Raw genomic sequence first — 12,938 nt, 5'->3', positions numbered from 1 at the left:
ATTTTATAAACAGTATCAAAAAATAAATTATTTAGTGAAATATTCTGTATGAAATCTCCCTTCCTATGAGGACTTGTTAACACCAGATTTGACTTTATTCATAAATAAATAAAGTATTTTTCTTAGAATTTGCCAAAAAGTTTATTCATTTATTGTGATTATTTTCTTTTATTATTATTATCGGTGCATTCTTTTGGGAACACCTAATAGCCTATTTATATTGGCAAACAAATGTCACTAAAAATGGCTGATCTAAGCCGACACATGCAAGTAAAAAAGGCAAGAACGATATGAAAAATAATGATTTATTTGATGCGACAACCCCACCCATGATTGACCCAGTCACACACACTGTTACACTTCCTTGTAAACTATGATGTATATGTCAGTTACAGATCTATTCCAATTCCATATTTATATATCCCATAAGTGTGGCATCAGGAAGTTCTTTTTAAGGTAAAGTTAGTGACTTGTCTTAACCACAATTCAATATGACTCGAGTCAGAAAAAATGACTTGGTCACAACCCTACATTTTACATAAATTTGATGCAAGAATATAAGTTCAACCAATTTTCAGTCATCACAGAACAGGAAAAGTGTTGAAATAAAAAGTAACTTCAATTTCAAACTAATGTAAAAAGGCATGCAAAGTTTGAGCACCAGATCTACCGATAAGTTTTGATAAAGCTGATATAGATGCATCAGCTATTCCTTCTATGCTTCCAAAGGTTTCCAAGAGCATCTTAGCTTTTGTTTTTCCTATTCTGGGAAAAGATTCTACAACAGCTAAAATGTCAGTGTCTTTGCATGGTAATTCATGACATTTAAAAGTGTAAATATTACGGCCAGGTGTTTTCATTGCCTGTACCACCATTTGCGTCAAATATTCAGCAGCTTGTTGAGTTCCTTCTACTGGAAAAATGTTCATGTCACAGTCAAAGACAACAATTTCCTGTATGGAAATGTATTTATCTTCGGTTAAAGTTGTCTTGTCAACCAAAACATGCTTTTCAGTAAATCCAAAAGCATTTCGCAGTTTGGCAATTCGTCGTTTATAGTCAGTGTTTGATATTATGTCATTTTCAGTAATGTAAATTACACTGCTATAACAAGATGGATGAAAATCGGACACCCCTATATCTCCAACAAAAACCACTTGTGTGTTACTATTTCCAGTAACCGATTGCATTAGATCAGATCCCTTCCATTTGGGATGGGCAACAAGATTGCCAGGAGGAACAACTAACCCACGTCTTATGGGAGTGCACTGCGTAAGACGATTTGTTGATTCCATTTTACAAAATTTTGACTAACCCAAAGCTTAACAAAATGTGCAAGTAAAAATAACTTTCTATAAAAGTGAAAAGTTATGTAATCAATTGTGCAAGCAATTTAATTTTTATACATGCTATAGTATGCAGGCAAACTTGTAATATATAATTCTGTAATTATCACAAAATGTGAATGTTTTTACCATTCAAGGAAAGAAATAATGTATGGCATACCAGGTGTTTTTAAGTTTTGCAAAACAAACTTCCTTCCAAGGTTAATACAGCAAATAGGATGAATAATAAGCGCACAAAAATTAGTTCACAAATTCAACTTTGTTTAAACTTTGCAGAACTTTAATGACCACGCTTAATATCACATGTTTTATAAACTACAAGATTACCACTAGATAACAGTGTCTTAGAGCCGGACTGCATTTTTTGTCGATATTGGGGAACATATTCCTTGCGCAAAGCGCTTGGATTTCAGCCGCACCCGTGCACAACCTGGCTAAAATCTTAGCCGTGCAGACTAATGTGTGTCTTGGCCGCGCATAACCTGTGTGCCGTCGCTGTTATGTACTTCGGTTTGGTTTTTTCTGATGCTACTCAACTGGAACTTGAGGAAATATGGCAAAAAAGTTTATCTACATAAAAATATATCGGAAGTAGACTAAGTCGTATTCGCATAATTTTGTTCTGAAACTGATAAGGAAATTGGTCAATTGCATAGTACAAAAATATGAAATTTATGGCCGCCGCGCAGTATGCAAGGAATGCAGTTTGACCTTACAGTATCCACCATCCACCCATAGTTTGTCATGTCCATAGTTTGCTTATATATTAAACTAGCGATGCAAGTTCAAGGTAATAACTATTCTAAATCTAATACATATCACCGACCATTAATGACCTGCGCAAACTTCAAAACAAGGCTAATTTTTTGGTTTATTTTTATCATGTGAGTGAAATTAGTAAAAACAAAATTTAAAAAAAAATCTTGCGATCAATCTTTTCCTATCCTAGCACCTTTTTAAACAGCTTTGAACAGAGTATCACCCCTTTAAGCTAAATTTGGAAAATGCAAAATGAAAATGTAGAGAGCGCAAGTTTTTAGCCATTTGCTTGCTTCTTAAAAAAGTCTTGCTCTTTTTGGGAAGTAAAATGGCTTATTTTTGCTTAAAACGGCCGTATATTCTCCACACAACCAAGCGAAAATTTCTATACACCATACTCTGCCATCTTTTTTTGACCGTTATGTGTTGTTAATTTAGCGAAAGCAAAAAAAGTAATATTTCGATATTCATCTGTGAACATATGTGACGTTAATCACTTGCAATTTTACTTGACATTTTTAGAATAAAAAAGATCAACAGATGCTAAAATTAGTATCAAGGATTAATTAACATGTATTTTTGAAAACATACTTGCTAAAATTATGAAATTATCACGTGAAAAGTACCGAGTACCGGGACCGATCGAAATTTCTTGGAAAACGTAATTCGGTACACAGACGGTACTGAAAAATTTTAGCGGTACAGTTATACGGTACTCTAGTACCGCGGTACTGCCCACCTACGAAACTAAATAATTGCCATTGAATCACATAAACAAAATCAACTAAACTTGCACGTGTCCAAACAGGGGAACCCCAAAATGTGATACTGAGTTTGCCATGACGTACCAATATCAAAAAATCTAACAATGCAAAAATCTAACTTAAAAGAAGGTTTTCGGACTTGGAATTATTATTTCTACGTCCATTCTTTCAAAAGGCGCTGACTTGGAAGTATGAAAGATTTCGTGCACCTTTCAAATCTTATTGCAGTCGAACAGAAAAATTATTTGATTGAAACTTTCGACTAGTCGACATTACTGCCCCTAGCGATTTATAGTGATTTGTTGGAGACGCCAGATTCAACGACTTGGAGACAGTTGATCAGAAAACTGATTTGCTCAAATACAAAGTTTATATAAATTATTTTCCATACAAACTTCAGTTAGATATTTTTTGTAGAATATTAATTGAAAAAAATTGTAAAAGAATGTTGAAAACACTGATAAAATCCATTGTGAACCTCATTGATGAACAAAGCAAATTCCTAGACTGCTGCCTGGTGCCTGCCAGCAGGAGGCGTAGTAACAAAAAAGCGTGTGTTATTGTTGAATAGCAGCCTGCTGTTGGTGACGTAACATCAGGCTGCTGTTCATGACGTAATCAAGAGCAGTTTAGTTTTTTTTTTAACAAAGTGAGTGGTTGATGTGGATTATTTTCCAAGAGAAGAATACATTGGCTTTTAGAAGCCTTTCTATTCTTTAAATTTATTTAAAGATTGGTTTTATGAGGATGGATAGCGTAGTTTATGTTCACGCCTTGAACACCTTTGATATCAATTATCAACAAACAGTAAGCTGTCCAGGTTTCAACAGCAACCAACAGCAGATTTCTACTCAAGTAATCACACTCACACTGTTTATTACGTCATCAGTTTCACTTCAAAACAGCAGCTTGTTAAATACAGAGCAGTAAAAAATGACAGGGTCCTATTTGAAAAGAGAAGGCTGTAGTAAAACAATAACGCCCGTTTTGCAACAGCCTTCTGATTACGATTTGCCTCTTTAAATCACTATCATGAACAACTACGTGACGTCACCAATAGCAGGATGCTACTCAAAAACAGTGGGCTGCAACTAGTGAAGTCACGAGAAAAGTTAGCATGCGCTCAGTTAAAACTGCTATTGCCTGCCAGACAGTGTGAGTATAACTGCATAAAGATAAAGATTTTAACTACTTGCGTGCGTCTAAGAAAGTAGGTCTACTTGAAATTTGTGTTTCGAAAGAACGTATGTACTTTTTTGTGCCAGTTGACTACATGCAAGAACGCGTTTGGTGCATACTGGTACGCTTTGTTAGGTTTTCTTTTCAACCCTTACTTTTGTACTCCCTCATCTGCGTCAAGTACGGCTTTAGGGGACTACTGATATTACGTATTTACTTTCTCTATAGCTATTACCCCAGTTCTATCCCATTCAGGCATGCATCCCATCCCATGTAGGAGTACAGAAGTTTTCCTTGAACACTTCTACCTTGGAGTCAGGATTAACATTGGCATTGAAAACAGGAAATTTAAAAACAATTAAATTGCAAATAAAAATAATATAAAACCGTAGCAATAAAATAAAACCATAGCAGTTCCCATTTATTGGTACATTTAGTTATAAACTTATAAATAATGTCCTTAATAGTGGCATTAGTACGAATCTGAAACCTTTAAATTATTTTGCAAATTTTCCTTTTGTCTGTAAAAAAACTTTCTCATTGAATTTCAGTGTAGAAGAGTTATTGTATAATATTATTACCACCTCTGGTCAAATAGTTTGAGTTTTGGTGTATTTACTCAGATAAACTCTATGCAATCATTGCCAAACGGCAACAATGATTAACAATATTGTTAATTGTTTTCCCATTTTCCTTCTAATAAAAGCGTAGTGTTCAACGTTGAAGCTGCAACAATAACATTGTTACATCATGTTTTAATGGTGCATGAGAATGGCACAACAATAAGAACAAAAAGGGATTACGTTACAACATTGGCAATTGCAATACCATGTACAGTCTGATATGAGATACCAATTTTCATTTCAATTCCAGGTTTCTAGGCGTTGTTCTTAGGTGTAGTCCTTTGTTGTTCCTGTGATGGAAAACAATCATTCATCAGATGATCGAAGTGAACCAAAGTCAACTTCCACAGCAGCTTCTTCAGTTGGTAATGGTGATGCTGACGGTGGAACATATGCCCATTTAAGAAATCTCACTGATGGTAGGTAATCTGTAATGGGCATACAAGAAAATTTTTCATCTATGATCTGATAAGATTGTAGCCTTATTAAATATAGTGCTGCATCGATACTGTAATGTATTTATGAGGTTTATCTGAACCAATGGCACGCAATTAATTTTAGTATTATACTATCTGACTATAGCCATAGATTGTTATTCTGTGGAGCGAATAACAATCACTTTGCTTCATAACTAAATTTAGGTTAATAACTTTGCTTTAGATATCTATTCGTGTTTTTTATTAATCATTATATACCAAAAATTTTTAGTTTATTAATTAACAAACGTTAAACTATAGAAAAATATTTTCTTTTGAACACACATTCAGTCCCTGCTGCCAATTTCAAAATGTTTTCAATTTGTAAATCAACACTAACGTTTGACTAAACTAACTCATTAAAATTGCACATATCAATTTTTTATGTTAGAACTTGTTACATCAGAGTTACCACCAGTCTCCATAGGAAAATTGCTTATTGGTTTGGCAATTAATTTTTAACAAACCACATTCTTAACTTAATAAACTGCTTACATTTTTGGTGTAAGATTTATGAATTAAGGTGTTTTTTGCTGTGTTTTGGACATTTTAGCCATAGTCTTGGTGCATACTCTGTTTATAAATCCACCGGTTCATCGAAAACTCAATATTCTGCCTTTTAGACACTTTTACAGTAGAAGAAGCGGTGGAAGCCATTGGCTTTGGTCGATTTCAATGGAAGCTTTCTGTTTTAACAGGCTGTGCTTGGGTAGGTCGATAGTTATTAATATAGTGTTTTTCATACATTGTTCTTCTAAAGCCTAAGTACTGTTGTTGGCTTGTAATCCTATGCCTACCAACTCTACAAATATCCTACTTGCTCGTACTAAGTTAATGAAGCTTTCTATTTTGTTTGTTTCATTGTGTTTTGTCCATGTGGAAATTTGTGAAAATTTAATATGGCTACTCGATTCTGTATTAAGTTTTTGATTATGTCATAGTATACGTTCCATGTGTGTTACCGAATATTGCAAATGATCTTTGTGTGTTACCACCCAGATGGCTGATGCTATGGAACTTATGATTTTGAGCATCATTGCTCCTCAGTTGCAATGTGAATGGAGACTGTACAGCTGGCAGAAAGCACTAATAACAACAGTATGTGAAATGTGACTTTTGAGGTTCCGTGAACTACCCCAAAAACAATTATTACAGCAAGATTCTAAATTAGTTTTTCCACTACTGATCCGATGTGTTAATTTTTATTTGAGATATGAGCCTAACATATAAAGTTGCCTAACATATCAAAAAATATATTTTAAAATTTTTGACAGGTAGTTTTTGTTGGCATGATGTTGAGCTCTTCTATGTGGGGAAATATATGTGACAGACATGGACGAAAAGCAGTAAGTTAATGAAACCAGTAATGTGGTGTCAAGAGTATTCTCGAGTTACCACTTTAGCAGTTGTATTCTGTTCGAAATTTTTGGAGCCATCAGCAAGGTGTGACGGAAATATAATCCTTTCTATCACAGGGTCTCATATTGTGTGTTGTTTGGACTTTCTATATGGGATTTTTGAGTTCATTTTCACCCAATTTAACTTGGATACTTATTCTACGTGGTCTGGTTGGATTCGGTGTTGGAGGCGTCCCCCAATCGTAAGTGCCTTTTATTGTTAGCGCGATGACTTAGAAATCTGTTTGAGGTTTTGTCGTTGAACAGCATGTCATATCATTATAATGAATGCCACCCTTTAATAAGTCAATTTGATCAGACTTGGAACTGTAACATTGTTTTGTAAAGTGTGAAGTTATGTTGCCAATAGCAATACTGTGATCTTTGCCTAATTTTGCTTAGTTCAGCAAACTTGTTTGTTGTGAAAGTTGTTGTTAAGTAATTCAAAATAGTTTGGTTAATATTGGCACGTGTCATTTTTTAACTTTGCAGGGTCACACTTTATGCAGAATTCCTACCTGTCAAGTCAAGGGCAGCTTGTATTTTGCTTGTTGATGTGAGTAAAACATCTAACATAAACATTTAGTAGCGTAAATGTTGAAAGTAAAATAGTGTATTTTCACCTACACGAGTTGTTCTGTTTATACTTGATGCAAACATCATCATTTAGCTCATGAGTTTCACATTGTAACATATTTGCCAAAAATCCAACACCTCTGTCACAATCAGCAGAAAATTTGCATTTTTTGTGACATTTCTGGCAATAATTGCTTAACCATTTAATATTTACTTACCGACAACTTTTTTGATTTAAATTAAACGTATTTTAGCACTGGCCCCTCCTTTTAACATTTAGTGATATGTTTCTCAGATGTTTTGGGCAATTGGAACAGTGTTTGAAGTAGGATTAGCTCTGCTTGTAATGCCAACATTGGGCTGGAGATGGCTGCTTGGATTCAGCGCATTACCGTTGTTATTATTTTCACTTGCGTGCAAGGTAACCTGTCAGAAAATGGGTCTGAAATGAATTAAGGACATATAAGAATAAAATGTAGACTGTAAACTATATGCAAAACTGGTTTGATACTAATCTAATATTTTACTTTTCTTTAAAGTGGATACCGGAAAGTCCAAGGTACAATGTTCTCTCTGGAAATCCTGAGAAAGCTTATGAAACTTTGAAGCGCATGGCCAATGAAAACAAAGCTGCCATGCCGATTGGGAAGTTGGTATGCTGCAAACAGGTGCTTAAATTTTTGTTTACAATTGATATTGACTGGTTTTACATAGCAAATTAATTTCTCGTGGTTTGAAATTTTTTTCGGAATTTTTAGGAAAAAAGAGGACGATTTCAAGATCTGTTTGCAACAAAAGAGCTACGAAAAACTACAATATTGCTATGGATTATTTGGTAATTTTTGTTGATGTAAATTGAAAACATTTTATTAAGTTATGTATCTAGCGATACAATTAGGTTAGTTGGAAGTAAGTCGGAAGTTTGGTTTTCCAGAGTAAATGTCGTGCAACTAACATGTGTAATTCATATTTTTGCCAAAGTATGTTTGATAAGTTGTTATGATATAGATAACCTATTTTCATTTAATTAGCTTATTGCATTAATTATTTAAATTAGTATAAATTCGGGTGTTTTTTCAAAAATTGATCAGGAAATGAGATATATCTCTTTAAATGAGTATTAAATACAAAAGCTTGACAGCTTGTTTTAACATTTAAACAGGTTCAGTTGTGCGTTTGCGTATTATGGGCTGGTGCTGATGACAACAGAACTATTCCAGGTACAGGATTCAACACAGCAGTGTTTTAGTAAGTCCTATAGCCGTGGATATTTTTGATGCTATCTGCTAACATATCTCGGAATTGTTTTCTATTCTAACCAATGTGATTTGTTGGCAGTCACATGAGATAAGCTTCGTTTTATTGCATGTATTAAAAGCTTTTACTTTGTAATATATCAGCATTTGTCATCAGACTATACATCCATTTTACCGCTACACATATATTCTCTCATTACTACAAATTATCTATTAAAATTATTATTATTATAATTAATTACTACTAACTACTATGCATCATGTTGCGATTACAGGGTCAGCTGATGACAATTCAGCTGTGGATTGTAACCTTCAATGCCACACACTCAGCACAAAAGACTATACTGATCTTTTGTGGACCACTATAGCAGAATTTCCTGGTGGGTTTTGGAGTATTTTTATATAGTATATATTTTAATAGACGACAAACTATATTTTATATATAGTTTGGGTAATAGTCATAACCAAGTCACCAAACTCGAGTCGCAAGTCGAGTCATTTATCGTTTAATGCTCGAGTCTTTTGCAAGAAGTTACTCGAGTGATTACAACTCTGATTATTGCCTAGATTTTGTTTTAAATGTTTAAGAAATGTCTTTTTAACAAACAAATTGCAAAGGAATCTTTATTACACTTGGAATCATTGAATTTATTGGACGCAAGAAAACAATGGCAGTTGATTTACTTGGATTTGCTCTTTTCTCATTTTTGCTTATTATTTGCACTTCAAGGTATACTAGAAAATGTTTCCAAACCAGTATTGTTTTCCATTAATTGTAATAAAGTCTTGGTAAATAATTGTGTTGAAAACTAATTACCTGATATTTTACAGATCTGTGATGATTTTCTTTTTATTTGCTGCTCGAGCGTTTATATCAGGAGCTTTTCAAGCAGCATATGTCTACACTCCAGAGGTGAGATGTACTTTGCACATAAAATTCCTTGCAGCGGTGGTATTGATCATAAATAAATTGATTTGCTTTAACCCTTACTGCCCATAGTGGACATAGCCCATAGCCTCACCACTCCGGAGGTGAGGCATACTGTAGTTCATTAAATTTTTGCTAGAATAGGAATAGCATAATAATACATGAAAGGTTTTGAATGAATTATTGTGCTTTTCAGCTTTTTGGTCCATAGTAAGATATTGATCTGTGTTAACCAGTTTTCTTTTGGCAGCAAGTTTGAAGAATATTAATTATTCTTGATTGCTGTTTACAAAAGAAGTAGAATATTATAATATTTTGTTGTTTTATTACAAACTAAATCATACGTTTTTGAGAAGTACTTAGTAGTGATTGATTTCTTGTCTAACATGCTATTCAAAAAAGTTAATTATATCCTTGCCTGAATGGGGAAGGGATGCTGATCGTTTTGTCTGCTAATTGCTGAAATACTTAACCTTAGCGTCTATCACGAGGGATTACTTTAATTTAGCTTTTGGTTTAGGTATATCCCACACATATTCGTGCCATAGGTTTGGGTTCATGCAGTGGAACGGCTAGAGTTGGGGCTATTATAACACCATTTATAGCGCAGGTATACTATTTGCTTTAATTTGTGACATCTTTCATCTTTTTGTTGTTGGGAGTGCCTTTGTAGTTTAATGTATGATGTAGAGCAAAGTTCATTAATAAATTCTTGCAATCTTAAACTTTTTTAACTGAAAAATTTTATCTTATGTGACCTTGTTCTTGCAATAACTAATTAGTGACTGTTATTACTTCTCACTTAAACCAATCGTTCTTGGACTTATTGATATAGATCCTTATCACAAAAATTAGTTTTCAACACAAATATTTTCCAGGTAATGTTAGAACATTCGGAACCGCTAGCAGTTTCGATATATGCTGTTGTTAGCTTAATTGCTGCTGTGGCTTGCCTGCTTTTACCCATTGAAACAAAGGGACGGTCAATGCAGGTTGGTGAATGTTTCTTTTAAAGATACCAGCTGGGCAAAATCTGCTTAATAATAATGTAAAACCAGCCACTTTTTTCGTCCGAAATCAGCTGTGATCAAAACAGCTCCATCTCACCTCAACTTTCAGTTATTGATAAAAGTTTTATTATTGTTAAAATCTTTCTTGCTGTAAAATAGAATTGGCAATTCTTAAACCTGCTGAAAAATTCTGGAAAAGTGGTTTGGATTGTGATTGTTTTGAATTTTTGTAACTTACAATTGCATTCTAACATAATTTTTTTTTTTTTTTAGGAATCTGCGATGACAATGGACCCAGTAACCAATGAAAACATTTCATCTAATGGCATAGGAAATGAAATTATCAGTGAATAATACACTGCCATGTCGCCTATATGGAATAGGTTTTGCAATATGTGCACTGACTTACTGTGTTCATTGAGCACTTTCTTGTATAACTGTGAGAAGATTTTTAGGCTTGGGTGTTTATAATCATTAAATGTTGCTACATTTGCCAGAATTACTCATTGTTATTAAAGTGTCTAATACTTTTATTATTAATATCTTATATTCTCAGTGACCCGTTTTAGCGTCTTGGACCTCTAGTTTAGTTTATTATAGTTTAAATTAAAGTTTTCTCTTGTCAGGTAGTATGTAGTTAATCACCTTGTTTGCGTTTTTTATCTGTTTCTGATATTGGTGGGTGAAAATTGTGAAAGTCAAGTTGCAACTTGCTTGTCATTTGGCTGATAATATTTCTGATATCTCAGATATTTCATACAAATCTTCAGCTTTAAACATGTCATGACATGGTGTATAATGTAACTATGAAACTAACTATTTGTTCTGTAGGCCTCTGCAGTTATGTTTTACAAAAACATATAAACACTTTTGCACCATTTATTCTCGTTTTACGCCAAATGAATTGCACAACTCACCTACATGGTTTACTGTACACACAAAAGTCTACTTTGAGAAATGCACTCTATAATACCGTATAATATTTGCCAATTTATATCAGTAGTTTTTGATTGTTTTATGCGATTATTTGATGCAGACTATCATACCCGGTTATTTATTTTTACTGCTTAAGCAATTGTTTTGTACTTGTATTTAATTTTACATCTTGCACGTATGAAATTGTCTTGTAATTATGACAGAGGTACAAGTTTGAACATAAATATGCTATTCGAGCTAATTTGCAAACATTTATTCAACAAGCTTTCTTTCACGAACCTTGCTATCTCTTTGCGTCTTACCTGAAGCTCTACACAAATCAGAATTTGAATCCTTTTTTAAGAAAAACACCATCTTATAATGCATTACCGTACTAATATTGTTGTTCTAAGTAATCTAATAAATAAACATCTAATTGAACCGAATTATTGTATCCTCACGATGTAACGAATTTGCTGTAATGCTTTGTTGTGTTTTATCCAAGGTTTTGCAATTGTGTTTCCTTTAATAAGTTGCTGTGTTATATGATAATTTCTTAACACTCTTCTCTCACACATTCTCAACATTTTTCTTAGGCTTAACACCGTACGTATTTAAACGAAATTGTGCATTTTCTTGCTGTATTTGAAGCTCGTAATATATGCACTCTAGTACATCTTTTTTTATCGGTATCAGTCTAGCGAGCTTGGTTGTGTATTGCCTGCACTTCGAAAAATTTGTTTTTGGACTTTAGCTTGCACGTGAAGCTGAGCGTTCCCCAAGAAACTTACCGTATTGAACGAAGTACATCTGATAACCGAGTGCATTAAAAACGTGATTGTTCTCTTAACAACTTGGCTGTGGTTAATTTAAAACAAGATTTTAAACTTTTATGTGAATCGCGCTTTGTATTGGCAACCTTGCATCTATTATGTAGGGTGTAATGTTTTTTTTGAGAAGTCGTTTATCACTTTGTTACACACCATGGAAGTATGACATTCAGTCTCCCCTAATGGCACTTACCTTGCATTCCCTACATGTTTATCATACTGCTCTTCGTATTTGTCCGCTTTGGTGATAAAATAAAAATGAAGATATATCGTTATAAATTTTGCCGTTATATTTTATTGGCAAGTGCCCGGTAAAAAGAGTTTTCCAAGGTTACATGTCTATTTCGTTTGTGCAATGCAGTTTTCTATTTTCAAAAGCGTTTTTATCGGAGTTTGTTGAGCCAATGCCGTAAAATAACTTCGTAAAATTTGCTAACGTCACAACATAAATTACGTCAAGTTTGTTACAATTTTCCTCAGCTGTACTGCATCACATAAATAAAGCATATATAGTACTTCGTGTAGCACGTTCAACTAACAGGAAAAATTGCAATGAAAAAAGTCGCAAGTTTATAATTTAGCCCAAAATATCTGTTCATAATTCAAGGTGAACATGTTTTAAGATACGATTCAAGATTTTCCGAGCTTCTTGTTTCACATTTTTAGAAGCTCATTTAAGGCTCTTTTTATTGGTTTAATCATTGTGATCGTGTCCTAGCAGGACGTCAAATGTCCAGAAGATGGTAATAAAGATTGAATGTCAAATGTTCAGAATATGATTTAAGGGCAAAATGTCGCAAATTTTTGATGTTGTGACACATTTATCCACAAAGAAATGAAAACACTGGTTACCGTCATTGCCCATTGCCGTTACCACTT

The 12,938-nt window shown here is 33.7% G+C and overlaps 2 protein-coding genes across 2 annotated transcripts; one reads left to right on the top strand and one right to left on the bottom strand.

The window, feature by feature from the left end:
* Positions 1 to 84: 84 nt before the first annotated feature.
* On the bottom strand, positions 85 to 2,259 carry LOC143456778 (Fanconi anemia core complex-associated protein 24-like). Its single transcript, XM_076955195.1, has one exon. It carries the CDS (start codon positions 1,293 to 1,295, stop codon positions 630 to 632), a length of 666 nt encoding a protein of 221 aa, XP_076811310.1. The 5' UTR covers positions 1,296 to 2,259; the 3' UTR covers positions 85 to 629.
* A 2,666-nt stretch (positions 2,260 to 4,925) lies between these two features.
* Positions 4,926 to 11,781, top strand: LOC143462481 (synaptic vesicle 2-related protein-like). Its single transcript, XM_076960676.1, has 16 exons — positions 4,926 to 5,090; positions 5,771 to 5,856; positions 6,147 to 6,245; positions 6,422 to 6,493; positions 6,623 to 6,747; positions 7,037 to 7,100; positions 7,416 to 7,541; positions 7,660 to 7,788; positions 7,879 to 7,955; positions 8,283 to 8,368; positions 8,652 to 8,756; positions 8,995 to 9,106; positions 9,208 to 9,289; positions 9,825 to 9,914; positions 10,183 to 10,296; positions 10,588 to 11,781. Exons 1-16 carry the CDS (start codon positions 4,967 to 4,969, stop codon positions 10,666 to 10,668), a joined length of 1,572 nt encoding a protein of 523 aa, XP_076816791.1. The 5' UTR covers positions 4,926 to 4,966; the 3' UTR covers positions 10,669 to 11,781.
* The last annotated feature ends 1,157 nt before the right edge of the window (positions 11,782 to 12,938 follow it).

The sequence above is a fragment of the Clavelina lepadiformis genome, chromosome 1 (assembly GCF_947623445.1).
Source record: "Clavelina lepadiformis chromosome 1, kaClaLepa1.1, whole genome shotgun sequence".
Classification (NCBI taxonomy): domain Eukaryota; kingdom Metazoa; phylum Chordata; class Ascidiacea; order Aplousobranchia; family Clavelinidae; genus Clavelina; species Clavelina lepadiformis.
The sequence above is the reverse complement of the archived record's forward strand: the minus strand, read 5'-3'. Positions and strand labels throughout refer to the sequence as shown.

What these genes read in the sequence shown, in the direction of transcription:
- LOC143462481 (XM_076960676.1), top strand. Translation starts at nt 4,967, where the DNA reads ATGGAAAACAATCATTCATCAGATGATCGAAGTGAACCAAAGTCAACT. An exon ending in ACAGACATGGACGAAAAGCA is followed by an intron (nt 6,494 to 6,622) that starts GTAAGTTAATGA and finishes TTTCTATCACAG; the next exon opens with GGTCTCATATTGTGTGTTGT. An exon ending in AGTTGGTATGCTGCAAACAG is followed by an intron (nt 7,789 to 7,878) that starts GTGCTTAAATTT and finishes CGGAATTTTTAG; the next exon opens with GAAAAAAGAGGACGATTTCA.
- LOC143456778 (XM_076955195.1), bottom strand. Translation starts at nt 1,295, where the DNA reads ATGGAATCAACAAATCGTCTTACGCAGTGCACTCCCATAAGACGTGGG.